This window comes from Triturus cristatus, chromosome 1_2 (assembly GCF_964204655.1).
Source record: "Triturus cristatus chromosome 1_2, aTriCri1.1, whole genome shotgun sequence".
NCBI classification, from domain to species: Eukaryota; Metazoa; Chordata; class Amphibia; order Caudata; family Salamandridae; genus Triturus; species Triturus cristatus.
In genome coordinates this window covers 202,476,067-202,491,839 of record NC_140580.1, presented here as the reverse complement: position 1 = coordinate 202,491,839, position 15,773 = coordinate 202,476,067, and the positions used below count along the sequence as shown (strand labels likewise).

Sequence of the window (15,773 nt, the reverse complement as noted above, 5' to 3'; positions counted from 1 at the left end):
TCCCTAAGCCAATCACAACGCTGCAATGGCAGTGTTGTGGTTTGTGGGGACGGCGCCCAGCCAGGCGCCTATGGGGAGGCCATTTTCTCCATGCAGGCTGCATGCAGCCTACATGGAGAAAATTGAGAGTGCGCATGACCAAACAGTCAGGGCCCGCAGCACTGGGCTATCCACTCCTCCCCTGCCCTCCAACACACCCAACCCAAACAAAACCTTCTGCTTTTTCGCAGTGGTAGTTTTACCATTTTATGTTTCTCGCACTGCGAGAAAGCAGTGGGGTGACACTCCTCCGCCCTAATGGAGGGGCCGCCCATGGGTAGCTTGTAGCAGTTGACAGCCTCCCGATCCCACTGGATCGGATTTGCTTTTTTCTTTAGTTAGGCTGCACTGTCTCAAAACGAATATACCTTGGCTCGAAGAGGCCATTCCTTTTCCAAAGGTTATGAGACTTTTTAGTGGCTAAACATTTCTACAACATGTTACGGTTTGTACAAGCCATACAGGTTTAAACGTCATACCGTGGGATACTGATATAAGGCTACTCTGCAGGCGTGCTTTTTAAAACTGCCCAATTTGTTTTACTCATCCTTCTTTCTGCTCTTTGTAATCTACTGCGTGTATTAAAGGACATCTCTTGCCGTATAGTTCGAGGCTGTGATGCCAATAGTTTTATAAATGTATTTACGTTTCAACGTAGTGAAAAAACCGGCCCAGGTCATTCTTGGAGGTGCATGTCCGGTATAGTAATGGGTTGGGGTTAACCATTGATTGCATTGTGCCCTGTTTAATTCTAGGGACAAGGTCAGTGGTATTACATTACTTTTTCCTACGATTTACTATCCCCAATGTATAGGCCATGGAGTAGAGTAAACTACGCAAAGACAGCGTGTTCGGTCTAATTCAGTTCGAGGTTTTTGGGCACTGTAGTGATAACACATTAAACATTAGAAAAAGAAAACCACAGATGTTAGAATCAGATCACAGTATTTCCTTTGTCATGATATTTTGATTCTTTAGTGCCTACACAATTCCTTATTGTCCATGGTATAGAATTGCAAATTTTGTTTACGTGTCATGCACTGAGATAATCCGCACACATGGAAAATCTGAAAGATGATATTAAATTGACACTTTTCTACATATAAGGCCAAAAAGAATACTCCAGATACCCGAAACACCTCTTTAAAATCTCGATCCTTTTAATTGTTCACCATTGCCCTACTTTTAGCCCCACCCCTAGCTTCGCCCCAATCCCACCCCTCGTCCACACCTCAATGTAGTGAGTACTTGCACTTATTTTTCCCATTTAAATCACAGCCCTTGTCAGCCTTTGACTCCCATTACTGGGCAGTGAATTTGTCTGACATAAAGAGGCAATTACCAGAACTGGCTCCAGTGCTTAATTGGTGTCAGTTCTTGCTGGAGTTCTGCACTGGGACCCCGGCGGGGTGGGGCTGTTTTTGCACTTAAAGTGGAGATGCCGACTAGCTCAGCCCACGACTGTGAGCCTGCGCAAGAAGGCAAGCTAAGAAGAAGATCCGGGAAACACCTTGCAATATTATCATCAGGAACAGTGTTACTCTTTTGGTATGCGGTTAACTGAGGGCACTGCGGTGAAGGCAGTTTTTATTCTATGTATTCACACACACACATGAGAATGGGAATCACCTGCTGTCTGTCTCTTTTTAGTGCTGCCGTCTCGAACCCCAGACAGGAGAGTTGTTTGGTGCTCCTTTACTGGGTGATTTAAGAGAGGCAAGCAGGGGAGCTTGAGCACACATGCAATCAAACACAAGCTGCCTGGCACCAGTTCTCTTCCTGATATCTGTAATCATCCCTGCAGTGCCATATCAGTGACAAAACAGTGCACCAACTTAAGCCCTAATCCCTTGAGACTGCCTGTAGCACCCAGGCCTCGCCTCACTGTTGCATTATAGGTAGGCTCACTTGAGTTCCGAAGCCCAAGACTGGTTATTGGTAAGAAAACAGCCTTTGTCACCGGAAGAATATTGACGCCAGCCACGGATAACACTTCCCCGCAACTCTAGAAATTGCTTAGTCCTGACACACATCCATGTCTTTCCCCCGCTATCCTATTTTACATGGAATGGATGCGAGCCATAGGAACCAGTAGTGCTACTCTTGAATAAATCGTCGACTACTAGACACATACCTGTGTCCCCATCCGTGGCTTCCATTGTGTTTTTAAAACACCACTGAACAAGATCAAATATACACTTGCTTGTGTTCGTACTTACCTTGCGGTTCAGACCTGCCGGGTTGGAATTATCACCGGCATTTTGAATATATTGCTCCGTTTATCAGAATCACAGATTCCATTCACTGATATCACAGTGAAGAGTAATTCATGCTCTACTTTCCAGCCGGTTTGGAATTTTCACCGGCTCCAGGCCCTGAAGAAGTCGTGGGAGTATCCTTCTAGACGAAACACGTGTTGGCTGGTTGTTTTTGCTGGTTGCTTTTCCACGTGATTGAAATTAAAGAAACAAGAAACTACTCTTCTGCGAACTTTATTGAAATTGATTTTCTCATGGACTTACGCTATAGTGATCTTATATGTATACATTAATGTATGTGTGCCCAGGATCTGGTTTTAGCCCTTGTCTCCTTGCTGCTTCTCCTCTACCACAATAGTACGTTCATATGTATGTATGTAAATGGTATTTCTATACTCTTATACAGCATACCACTGATTTCTTCACCCCTCCCGCAAAGTTCGAGCAGCATGCTACATCCTGTACAATCCTCTGCCTCTTTTGTCCAGCTCTTGATAATCTGTCATCATGAACCGCTCAGACCTTATCATTATACCACTTCCAATACAGGTGGCAGTTTTCTCCCACCCCTCCTCTTTCTCATGTACTCCTGTGGTCTGTTTAGCGTGTCTACATTCTTCACCTCAGTTGAGTGTGGACTGATTTTGCCACATGCAGTGCCTCGTCTCCCAGTGTGCTGCTCCATACGCCACCCAGCACTCTGCAAACTGCATCTGTTGCATTGAGGTCCTTGCGCTGTGGTCAGCCCCACTAACAGACCCGCGGGTGCCGTAGGCACTTTAGACTGAGATTGCTCCGGTGATTGGCCTTGCAATTGGTCGTGATGTCCTGTAGGTGATAGCCGGTGAGGTCTTCAGTGTGCTGTATACTATATGACATAATATTGACAGGCGTGACTTGTGTAAGCGCCACTAGATACGGCTGGTGGGCATGTCTTCATATTAAACACCAAGTCAGTACTGCACAATTGACTTATGCGAGCTAGTGCCGCTTGAACTTATTTACAGTACTGTTTTATGGATCCAGCTCCTTTGTTCTACTTAGTAGGGGGGCCCTTTTAAGCCTTTTGCCACACCAAGGCATTCCCTGTTCGAATATTCAGCAGAACCAGTGCTATGTTCCTTCGTAGTCCGAGGGAGTTGAAGTAGGTGTTGCTTGTAACAGGAGTATACTAGCCCACATTTTGGCAGAGTACCCGAGCTGTTCCTCTCACCTCTTACCTCACTGACTGAACCACAGAGAGTATAACTGCAGAAGAAGAAAAGACCTGTTGGATCCCCAGTGCCACATTTATGGGCCAGGTCAACGGGTAGAGTGTTTTTGTGCTGCACTACATGGTACCCTGGATACCCTTATTGGGTGGTAACCGAGGTATAATTTCAGACTTTAAAGGATCTCTTGGAAGTTCATCGGTACCTGTTTACTTCTTCTTTGTCTCTCTGTGAATTAATGTATCAAGGCATACCTGTGGGCAGTGGAAGAATTAGAAGCAATGGGGTGGCACTGGATGCTGTATAGGAAGTGATGAGTTGAGTCTCATCGGCATCGTAAAGTCATAAAGTCGAGAACTAAGTACATACTAAAAGGAGGGAAGATGCCTGGTTCTAGGGGAAACAGCCAAAGAGAATAGCTACAACAGCTACAAAAGGAAAACCCTAGCTACAGGAGAAATGTAATACCCTGGAAGCCTCTGTTCAAGGGGAAACTGTCACCCATGTTCCCTTGAATACTTGCCAATATGATGGTCAACATAATATCTTTGTGGTCCTTCATGACTCTCTCATAGACCAGTATCTTGCCCCACTTGTGCCATCTATAAAGGATAATGTGGGGAAACACTTCGGAAAAAGAGGTATACCTAAACCAGCTGCTAACTCATCTCCAACAATGTAAAGTAAGATTAAGAATGTTGAACAAAGTAAAACCAGGGGCCCTGGGAGTACTTCTTCTGTCTTTTCTGCAGAGAGAGAGCATGAAAACCTTCTGGCACCCCAACTTTCCTCTTCTCCCAGACTGCGGCCTTTCGGTACACTGGTAGCACAGCGGCTGCTCCTCCGTTACAGTGGAGGAGCACCGCCGGCCAGCTCCGAGCGCAGTAGGCACACAGATTAATGAAATGGTAATAAATACCATTTTATTAATGTGTCCCAGGCTTGCGCTGTTACAGTGCGAGGGCAGGGGGCGGGGCTGAAGTGCAATTGCACTATAACTTCCGCCCCTGCCAGTGCGCAAGTCAGAATGGCCGGCTGTCTAGAGCCCGCCAATCTTACATGCGCACTTGAGAGCCTGCAATCCCAGGGCTGAGAAACAGCTAAGGGATTGCAGGTGCATGCCCCCTGCCTCAAAATGAGCGCTGGTTTAGCCTGCTCCAACCAATCCTGTTTGGTGTTATACAACGGAGGAAGTCCCTCCCTTTCCAGCTGAGTCCGAGGAGAGTACAAAGGAGTCCTTAGTCAGAGCTTGCGTGACAGCATATATGGTGGGTGTTTTGGGCATCATGCCCCACCAGCCGCCGCTGGTAACACTCCTAGATTTTTTCTCCACTGTGGAGCCGGTAAGATTGTTAGATCCCAAGCTATTGGCAGACAATCAGGGTGCCATACTGAACACGTCTGTGAACAAAGTTTAACAAGAAGACAATCTTACAGCGAACAAATCCAACCAATCTTTCTTTTCCAACATTGTGACTTCAGCGGTGCCTGGGAACTCCATGTTGGATGTGTTATTATTCTTACTGAAAACTCTATAAGGGATTTTTGAATCAGTGATTTTAAACAATGACAAATGTAAAAAAACTTACAGGACTGCTAAGATATATTTTAGAGGAGCTAAAAGCAATTATTATATGTATGCCATCCTTAGTTCGCCCTGTTGAGATTTTGATTGTCACTGACAGAGTAAGATCTTGTGCCATTCCCTAGGCCAGAGGTCTTCAAACTAGGGGTTGGGCTCCCCTGGGGGGGGGTCTTTGATGATCTCAGGTGGGGGCGCCAGTCTCTGGCCAAGAGAAGCATCATATTTTGTTTTTAGTGTTAAAAGCAAGAACGGCAGTAAGCCACCTTGTAATGGGCCATTACTAACAAAGTTTGTCATTTATTTCCTGACTGGGAGTAAGGGGTAACAGAGCTTGACTACAATTTTGTATATATGTTTAGACATATTTAAACATTGCCAATTTAGCAGTATATTTTATATTTATGAAAACATTGAGGGGAGCCTGAGGATTACATTTTTTTTACATGGGGGCGCAGCATTAAGGCGTTTGAAAACCACTGCCCTAGGCCAATGGGTCACAACCAGCCTCTGATGTCTATATTTCAAAAATCCTTATGCTTGTAAAAAAAAGGGAGGGATTATGTATTTTACAAAAAAAAGTCCTCTTTCTAAAGAGCAAGTAGGGGTGAAACAATCACTAAGAACTCCAAATTATAAGGCAATCCAAAGTTGGTTGCCCCCCTTCAAAATATGTATACTACTCTATGCCGCAACATATTGATAACCCCAAGGAACTACAGGGTTGCTCTTGTGGTTTGCAAACCCATGACAATTTAACAAGTAATGCTAAAGGGCATTCTGCCTCTGGTAGTGTTACATCCCGGATTCCCTTAGCTTTACTTACAGAACCAGGGGAAAAGGGTGGTTAAATGCAATTGTCAAAATAATCCCAAGGAAAGAAGGGTTAACCCCAAGATATGGTCTCCTCAAAAGATGGTTAGCTTCAGTGATGGATCAAAAGCACTAGATGGATGTCCAGTTGTCTACTTGCATTAGAAGGAAGATGAAGCCATTAAATAGATCCAAGTTACTGGAGACTTTTACATTTTTCTCCTCCCTAAAAGACTTTGATTATAGTGACTTGCCGCAAGTAGGATTTACAGAGGGGAAGTGGCCAGAGAAATATCTTAAGTCACACTGCTCTCCCACACTTTTAAGAGTGTCACCATAGTAGCAGGAAAAGAGTTAGCCTCCCAAGGAATTAGGATAGTGCCCCATTCTGCAGTCAGTCACCGGCTGACTTCAAAACGGTGCACCCATGGGGATTTGTTCCCATGGGTGGGCAAGGTGGTAATTGGCAACATAGGGTAGTAGAGCAGGATGAAGATAATCTGCAGATGGATTTTGCGGTGAGAGATAGCAATAGAGATGAATGTTTGAATAAGGAGGGTGCCTTATGGTTCGAGCTTAATGGTCTAAGCCATCTCGATTAGGATACATCCCCCCTGAGAATTTGTCTTACGTGATTTGGAACATTCAGGGGTTAAAACATCTGTTACATCTGGAAGCATTTGAAAAATTATTGTAGGAGAATAAACTTTTATGTTTTTAGGAAACTTGACTCTGGGGGGCTAGAATAGCCAGTAGAGGCTGGCAGGGAATGAGGATGGAGGGGTGGGGGGGTGGCGGATTATAGGGGGACAAAACAAAAACACTTACCTCTTTCGCCGGCTGCTTCTCTGCTCTTCTTCTCCGGCGAGTCCCGGAACCAGGAAGCACCCAGGCTCTCCATAGTCAATCTCAATTCTGCAATGCAGCACTATGACTGGTCTGAGCGCTGTTTATCAGCGCTCAGATGGGGACTGGGGGCCAGGTTATGTACGCATGACTGTTTGGCCGGCCCGAGACGGCCAGCAAAGCAGTCATGCGCTCTTGGAGTGTTCAACCCACTCCTCCCCCTATGCCACTAGCCCTGCCCTAACCAAGCCCCAAACCTGCGAAAAATAAAATGATAATAACTTTCAGCCTCATGCATCAAGCCAAAATCCAGTCGGTAAAATACCGAATCGCTAATAGCTCCCGGTATTGAGTTAAAAATACCCAATCCCAATGCATCAACCCAAAAGCAAAAATCGCTATTTAAGGAATCCTTAAATAGCGATTCCTTATATAGCGATAGCATTTAAGGAATCCTAAATTGAGATTCCTTAATTTAAGGAATCTCTATTTGGGATTCCTTAAATGCAATGCATGAAAGTAAAAAAATTAGCGAATTCGCTAATAGGGGGAGCAAATTACCATGAAGATGAACTGCATGGTAATTTGCTAAAAGTTTGAAAAATGCACTTTTGTGCATTTTTCAAAGTTTCATGTTGCGCACACACATGCCCTTAGAGCATGTGTGTGTGCAACATATGTGCACATATCAATTTCAGGGGTGCAATAGGGGTCATTTTGACACCCTTGCACCCTTGAAATTGCATGAGCAATTTGCGAGAACCTACTGGTACTCGCTATTTGCTCATGCAATCTCCAATTCATTCCTATGGGCCTGGAGGCCCATAGGAATGATTGGGATGGCATTCCTTAATTGCTACTCGCAATTTGCTAGTAGCAATTAAGGAAAGTTAAGGAATCGCTATTTGAATAGCGAATCCTACATGCATAGCCTTTTGCTATTCCTTATTAGCGATTCCTTATTTTTAGCTAATAAGGAATCGCAAATGCCAATGTTGATGCATATGCCCCTTTGTTATTATCATTTATATTAGTTTTCCTGCTCAAAGAGCAGTGGAGCTATGCTCCTCCACCTTAGCGGAGGAGCCGCCCCTGAAAATAACTCTACCTTGTTTTAGGAAACAAAATTCAGACACAGCTCCAAATACTTCTGGGCACAACTCAAGTGGGCTAATAACTTTGGTCTTTACCCGGATTGCGGAAGAGGTTTTTCAGTTATTTTCAAAAAGTAACTGGCTGCATGCTTGTAAGTTGATCTTATTTCTGACAGCAGTAGAGAGCATTAGCATTATAAATGTCTATGTAGCTCTCAGGGAAGGTGTCTATAATTTCCAACAATTTTCACTGCTTTTGGGAGACTTAGACTAGGTCTGTTCAGGCTTCACCTAAGTCATGATAATAATCATGGGCGACTTCAATATGCACCTGGTCCCTTTCCATGAGGATATTAATTTTGGTGAATTAATGAAGTCTTATTTAATTGCGTTGACATGTTTCTCTAAGCGTATAAGTTCAAGGATTGCTTTGTCAATGCAAAAACATTTCGAAAAGTGGGATTTCTTTTTGTCTGAATGGAAGATTTCAAAAAGACTGTCTAGCTAATGAGACTTATAAACTTCGGAAGTTGAAAGGTCCTGTTGACTACAGTTTGTACAGGGGTGGCATTTTCCCCTAGTTCAGGACTTTCAGCTACTTACATTGACGGGAAGTGACCATGTTCTCCTAAGGGTCCAACTAAAATTGGAAATATTGTCTAAAGATAGAGGTCTCCCCATTGAAACAAAATTGCCTAGATACCTTACAGTGAACATTTTTGCCAAGCATATCCAAATCTTACTTGATGTGCAAAATCATATTGGCCTAGATTGTGTGTTCTTTGCAGGCAGCAACTCCATTGATAATTATGACCTAACATTTAAAGCCTTGGTCAACTGTTTGAAAGGGAAAAGAATTGTTTTGCTTCCTAAGCCCTCTGTTTTGTGTCTACAATTGGGAAAAAAGACTCCATGGATTACCGCCCAATGCTGGGAAGCTAAGGAAAATGAAACAGGCTAATGTTCCATTCATGGATGGTTGCTCCTACCTTGAAATGTGTAAGAAATATAAAGGTAGGATGAAGATTAATAAAATGGCAGCACATAAAAGAAATTGGGATGAAATGGTGGCGGTAATTTCCACCAATGATCTGTTGAAATTTTGGAAATTGATGAGACAATGATTTTTTTGCAGGGATACAGGTACAGGAAGTATGGTGTCGGAAGAGGGTTGGGTTTATCACCTAATGCTAACAGCAGTATATGTGGGGATAGACTGTGTTGTAGATGAGACTGTCTATCCCATTGATGCCAGATTTCTCATATTATATTCCCAAATCTGAAATTAACGACATAATCACATGGACAAAGTTAACTAGATCTGCCGGCGCTCATAATAAAGACTAATTTAAAATGGTGGTCAAAATTCTATGCAGATCTGTTTAAGCAATTTACATCTGCTAAAACCTTTCCAGAGAACTGGAAAAGTGCAACAATTAAACCTATTTATTAAAAGGATTGTTCGGCTGACCCATAAACTACAGGCTAATTAGATTAATAATTATAGGACCAAAAATGAAATACATTTTACTCCAGGCCCTAACTGGTGTTATGGTGTTAAGAGATTAATCTGATTCCACTAGAACAAGGTTACTCTAAGCCTGTGCATTCCATATTGACTACTGCTTTTTGCGTTTGGTCTATAGCCCAAACGTCCTTGGACACTGGGGGTTCTTTTAATACCTGTTTTGTAGATTTCTGGGCCACCTTTGATTTGTTGGAACATGATATTCTTCTGTGTGCCAAGTTGGAAAGCATGGACATTCTGGGTACCCTTGTGGGGATTTTAAAAGAGCTCCAATTTAGGAACTGAGCTCAAGTGAAGTTTTATGCCAATGGTAGCCTATTTCGGAAGATCAGCATCAAACATGGGTTGCTCCAACTCTCTTTGCCCTGTTTCTAGCCGACCTCCCAAAAACTATTTTAGATACACAACCCTTTACTCCCAAAATGGGAGGCTCACATATATTGTGTCTGTATTATGCGGACAACCTTGTCACTAGGGATCGAACCACAGTTGGCCTACAAAGAAAATTGGTGGAGTTCAGAAAGTACTGCTTTAAAAGCAAGTCCGTCAACTTTGACAAAATCAAAACTATGACCTTTGGGAAGAAGGAGCAAAGTTTTGTATAGTCTATTGAGCAGTCAAAAATTGAGGAAACCTCAGAATATAGATATTTAGGTATGCTTTTTAATAACTCATTGACCTGTTCTTCCCATATCGAGTCAAAAAGGCAAAAGCCCTATCGACCATTGTGGCTTACATAAATATCAACATGATTATATGAGCTCGCCCTCCAATCAATAGCTTATAGCTTTCCCTCCTAAAATCCTATGTGGAGTAGTAGTGCTGGGCCTATACAAGATTGCTGTGGCCTGAGAAATCTGCTATCATTCTCCAAATGTATAATGGCATTGGCCATTAGAGTGGGGGATGAGCTCCAATCCTGGTCTATAACTACAGTTATACAAGCACTAAGGTTTTGGAGCAAATTGTTAACATCTGACCAACCTAAGATAGTCACCCTGTGTAGGGATGAAATCATTTTAAGCAGTCCCAATTGGGCTTATAAAACGAGGAAACAGCTGAAGGTGATGGCAAATGTAGTGAGGATCAGGAATTATAATGTGGTACTCAGACTAACGCATTCTAAGAAGTCATTATTAATGATGGGTGAGTTTGAATCAACAGAAAGTGATTTACAATATTTGAGAACCAAGTCCTCAGCTGTACAACTGTGTGAAAGTTGGGAAGCGAACACTCCATTTCGTTATCTGCCTAGCTTACCAAATTCTCAGATGTGACACTCTCTTTTTTACATTGAGAATAGGGTTACACCCACTCCATGCACACCCTTCTGGGTTGTGCTCTTTTAAGAACAATGAAGGATTATGTGAAAGTGGGCTACAGATGCATTGCAGAAGGTAAACCCACTTTTAGATTTCCGTTACCTTTAACTGCAACTGGACATTTTATAGCATATTTTCTTAAGTAGTAATATCAGATTTAGATTGGTGGCATTTCTGTTTTTTGATTGAGAATGCAATTCATGAATGTAACATGATTTTTAATGTCCATAAATGATCATGTAATATAGGTACTATTTAAAGCAGCTGAATTATTTGTCATTTTGACTAAGTTGTGCTGTCAGTGGAGTTTAGTATAAGTATTTATAAAATGATCTGCTGTTGAACTATGTGATATTGCTATATTATATGTGATTACTCGTTGTGTTCTTGGGTATATTACTGTTTAAGAGACAATGTCTCAAATGAACAAATATTGATTGATTGATTCACATGCACCACTTACTAGTCTCTGAACAAGAAAGCTGCCTGCTAGATTTCAATGCCATGCTCCAGGAAAGATGCGTCTGTGCCTGGCAGCAGCGGAATCTCAATATCCTGTGTCATTCCTCCTTGATCTATTCTTTGTGATGGGTCCTCTCATTTATCTGTAACTATGACCTCTCTCTATATGCAGCTGAGTGGCTTCATGTTGTTCCGTTAGTTATTATTCCTTTGCCAAGATTACTTTGTGCAACAAGATATTTAAACCCATACTTACAATATGAATAGCAAAACTACAAATCCAAAAATACAACTTTATTGGCTAAAACACCAGGATTGGATGAACCTTTGGCATATGGCTTGGGTGTGCTTTTTCAGCTGTATGTTTATAAGTTGGCAATGTGTAATGCTTGGGCAGTTTAAGGTCAATCCCACTTTGTGTCACCAGTTAGCCCCATTTAGAGTTCTTTGTTGGTCTCTTAAAGAGCTTGGCATGTGCTATGCTTTTAAAGTCGCTCTTAAACAGGGTCAGAAAAGAGAAGTGTAGTGTATTACATATTGTTCCTTATTTCCTTAAACCATGTTCTCTTGATTCTGATCTTTATTTTAGGGAGCTCTGCTCCTGGTCCAGTCCCAGAAGGACTGATCCGCATCTACAGTATGAGGTTCTGCCCATTTGCCCAAAGGACACTGCTTGTCTTGGCAGCCAAAGGAATCAGGTAAGAATTTAATAATCCCAAATTCTACAAATAATTAGAACTACAACACATTGTAAGCCCTTTGTAAATATTTTAATAGAGTTGTTCACGAGTTGCCTTGGAATTTTAAAACCCACGTAAATGTATTCGTATATTATATATATATATTTCTACAAAATATCGAAACTTTTCAATATGTAAAATGTGTGTAATACTTACATTGCAACAAACAATAATAAATGAGCTGCATGTATGCTTTTGTTGGAGTTGTAAAACAACTTTCTATTAGGGAAATGACACAATCGTTAGCCAAAATGTTCCATCTAAACTACAAACCTTACCCAAACTTAGATCCAAACATATATGACAGAAACCTTATGTGCTGTTATAGAAGAAAAAGAACAGAAAACTAAACTTGGCGGACTAGGCACTGACATATAAAACGAGAGAGGAGGAGCAAAGAAGCATGGAATAAACATGTAGTGTATCTCCAGATGGACTTGCTCCTCACTCATCGCCTCATCTCTCTTCCCAGAAGACAATGCCCATGAGGTCAGGAGCCCTAGAGAGAAAACGAGCAGGCTGCAGCCCTACCAGCCAGATTCATGTCAAACTCTCTATATATGACAGGGGCCACATTGTGTCTTGTCTTGAGTTACAGACAAGAAATACTTGGTTGGATCAGCCTGGGTACAACAAATTCCTTTTCACCATGTTCCACCCTCAGACATTCTAGATAAACAACAGAACTGGAACTTACAGGCATACAACACGTTTTAATGTCTTGTGGATATTGTCTCTCGCCTCTTGATTTATTTTAATCCTATTAAAATCTTTGTTGCAATCACACTTCAAAATTACAAAAAAAATGTGCTACATTTTTGCTTTCCTAACTGCTGAATGTGTACAGTTCATGTACAGGTATTTTTCATTCTGTTATGTGTTACACAAAATGACATTCTATAGCCTTTCCTTTCACACTCTTTTTACCCCAGCAAGATTGTCGCATAATTCACATTACTTTTCATTCTCTGACTGCAAAGTGAGTGGAGTTTGTAAACACCAATCCCCATGTTAAAAAATTGGCAGCAATTTGCCAGAAGACATAGATAGACATTTGACCTCTGTCTTTGAAGTGGGCAAATGTGACAACCAAAATACAGAATGTAAGGCCTTTTATTGCTTGAACTTTCGTGGCCCACCTCAAAAATCAGCTCAAGACCCAACAGTGGAACGTGAATCACAATTTTAGAAACACTGTCTTAGGCCAAGTTCTTAACTAGCATGGGTGTAAATCTGGTACTTCCAAGGGTATCCACAGTGGCCGTTGTTCTGAGGTGTCTACAATGGCCAGTATCTTCTTGGGTGCCACACAGCCCCATCCTGAGGGAACTGTTGTGTTGCTTGGCACTGTCCTCCATTCTTCCAGTTTAGTCTAAGTTCAAAAAAATGAGTTGCTGTTCCAGGTATGCTGAATGCCTGCTCTGTGTCAAACATTGTCCCAATTCCCCTGCTTTTTGTGGATGATGCTGCCCCTCCACTGCCAACACATAGAAAGCAAAGCAACAGTGTTGTGGCAGGGAGGTGTGGGGGACACAATATCACTTTAGTCATCACACGTGGCGCTCCCTGCCTCAAAGCGCAATGTCTGTAAATGTGCTATCTAAAGTAGATACCTCCTGGTAACAAGCAGTGAGTCCTATTCAGCCATGTGGCATGCCAGAACACTGGTACCAGGAAAGGTGAAACCTTTCACCAGCAAATATTGATCAGTTGAGATATCCAGGCTCAGTAGATATTTGTTGTAGCATTTCAGCTGTCTTCTGTAATATTTAAGCCCACAGCACAAGCATCACGTCTTGAAATAAGTGCTTGACAGCACATCTCACTCTCCCTATGACGTGTTGCAATTTGTTGTCAGTGCAGCCCTCAGTCTATTTCTGAAGTGGATATTTTGGTAAACTAGGGCCTTCTCTGGAGCTGTACCTCAGGGACACCCATTTCAGGGCAGTGAAACCATTGTAGAGTTCAAAGTCTCTTTTCAATGCCTTTTGCTCCACTGAACATGTAAACACGGAGCACTCTTTTTCCATCTGGCACCATGGCAAACAACTTAAGCGGGTATCCAAAGATAAACATATGAAAATATGTGCAGGCACCTTATTAAAACAATGGTTTATGCTGTAGGTAATCCACAATATGGAGCAATAAGGCACATAATAGAGCACATATTACCTGCGGAACCGGATGATTTACACACACACACACTCTTGATACCTCAGCAAGCAAGTAAACAGATACCTCAATATCAAATTTTCTTGAATGACAGACGGTGGACTGAGATCAAAATGAGTATTGGAGGGAGAGCGTTCCCAGAAGTGTCCGCCACTATGGAATCAAGAAATAGTCATAGGAGCACTGGTGGCAGATCAAATAATGCAAGTGGGATCATATGGAATGAGCATGCTGCACAAACATTTTGGGCCAAGAAAAAAAAGACATGATGGATAAGCAAATATATTTGAATGCCTTTGTCTTATGCATCTGCTGCCAGTGCAGCTTAGAAAGATGATTAGAAAGAAGAATGTGTAATATCTGGACATCAGTTGATTAACTGCCAATTTTTCAATGATATACAACCTAGAAAGATGTAATTTGGAAAGTTCTAAATGGAGTATTACAGTAATCCAAGCGGAGGAAATATTAGCTTAGTCTCCCATATGCTATCCTTGTTGGTGGTTTTAAGGAAGAAAAAGCATGTAGAGGCGACTTTGCTGATTCCATGAGTAAGAGGTGGAGAACTCTTGCAAGAAATTGAAGTGACTACTGCTCCAGCGGAAAAGGCAAATTTACATATCCTCCCTGCGTCACAGACCCGTCATCACACTTTACTCATTCACGCACGCATTCATTGGTGGGGCCCATAACACCAACACTCACGTGTCTCACTCGAATCTGCACACAGGAGGGAAAGACGCGCTGGACATGTGGGGGTACCTTGTTACCTATCGAGAGAAAATTCTTTACATAATATACATTATATACATCAGTACCTATAGAATCCTAGCTTTAACATCAAGGCACTCCACCACTTGGTCGATGGACCAATTAGTTGGACTGGTTGATGGTGATTTAGAACCAGCTAAAACACATTTAAAGTTTCGGAACCTTTCGGTTAATCAATATCTTATTAAAGAATCACAGACTAATTTCTTATTAATCAGTGTTTGGTTTATCTAATTAATTCACTTTGTTAGCATAATCGAGATTACAGTCAAATCAGATTTCTATTGAGCGATTTCTAACTCTTTGATCTTGAACATAAATTTACATAACAATTATATTGACCTAAATTTGAATATTGGCGACCATTTCCAGAAGAACCCGTCAACCCACAGCATATATCAAAATCCCTTCAGATGGAATCGTTCCGTTTTATTCAAATAGGAACCCAAATAAGTCCAGGATATCTCTCTTGGCACGACACAGTCCCCAAAATGTAGCTAAGGGACCAGGCAGTCGCGCCAACGAACCAGCAAATCAATCCTCCACACCAACAGTCACCAACGGAATAATGATACAGGCTCTCCTTTTTTCCCTCATCTAAACTCCTCTCTTATATACCCTTTTTCTCCTTACTTTTAGGACAATTTGCAACAATTTAGGAGTAGAAGTGTTCTGATTGGCTAAATCCTCTGAATTTTGCAATACTGTTCAATGTTCCCAGGTTTGCTTGGTTCCCATGAGACCGAACATGACATATCCCCAAATTGTGTTCTTTTTACGGTTTCACAGGCGAAAGTTCCGAAGTAACAACATGTAAATCTTCGTGTACAGGTTGCTATTGTCTTCTCAGTCATTCACACTAGTTGGGTCTTGGCAGTCCTCCATGTTCCTATCCTTGACAAGGAACACTTCGTATTGCTTCGGAGGTCACCTGG

General features: G+C 42.0%; 1 protein-coding gene across 1 annotated transcript in view; it reads left to right on the top strand.

Annotated features, from left to right (window-relative positions):
* LOC146867046 (glutathione S-transferase omega-1-like) overlaps positions 1–15,773 on the top strand; it is a 155,163-nt gene that overhangs the window by 87,934 nt on the left and 51,456 nt on the right. The window contains exon 2 of the mRNA XM_085614789.1: positions 11,745–11,853. Coding sequence (XP_085470915.1) covers positions 11,745–11,853 — 109 coding nt within the window. The remainder of the gene's footprint in view (positions 1–11,744; positions 11,854–15,773) is intronic.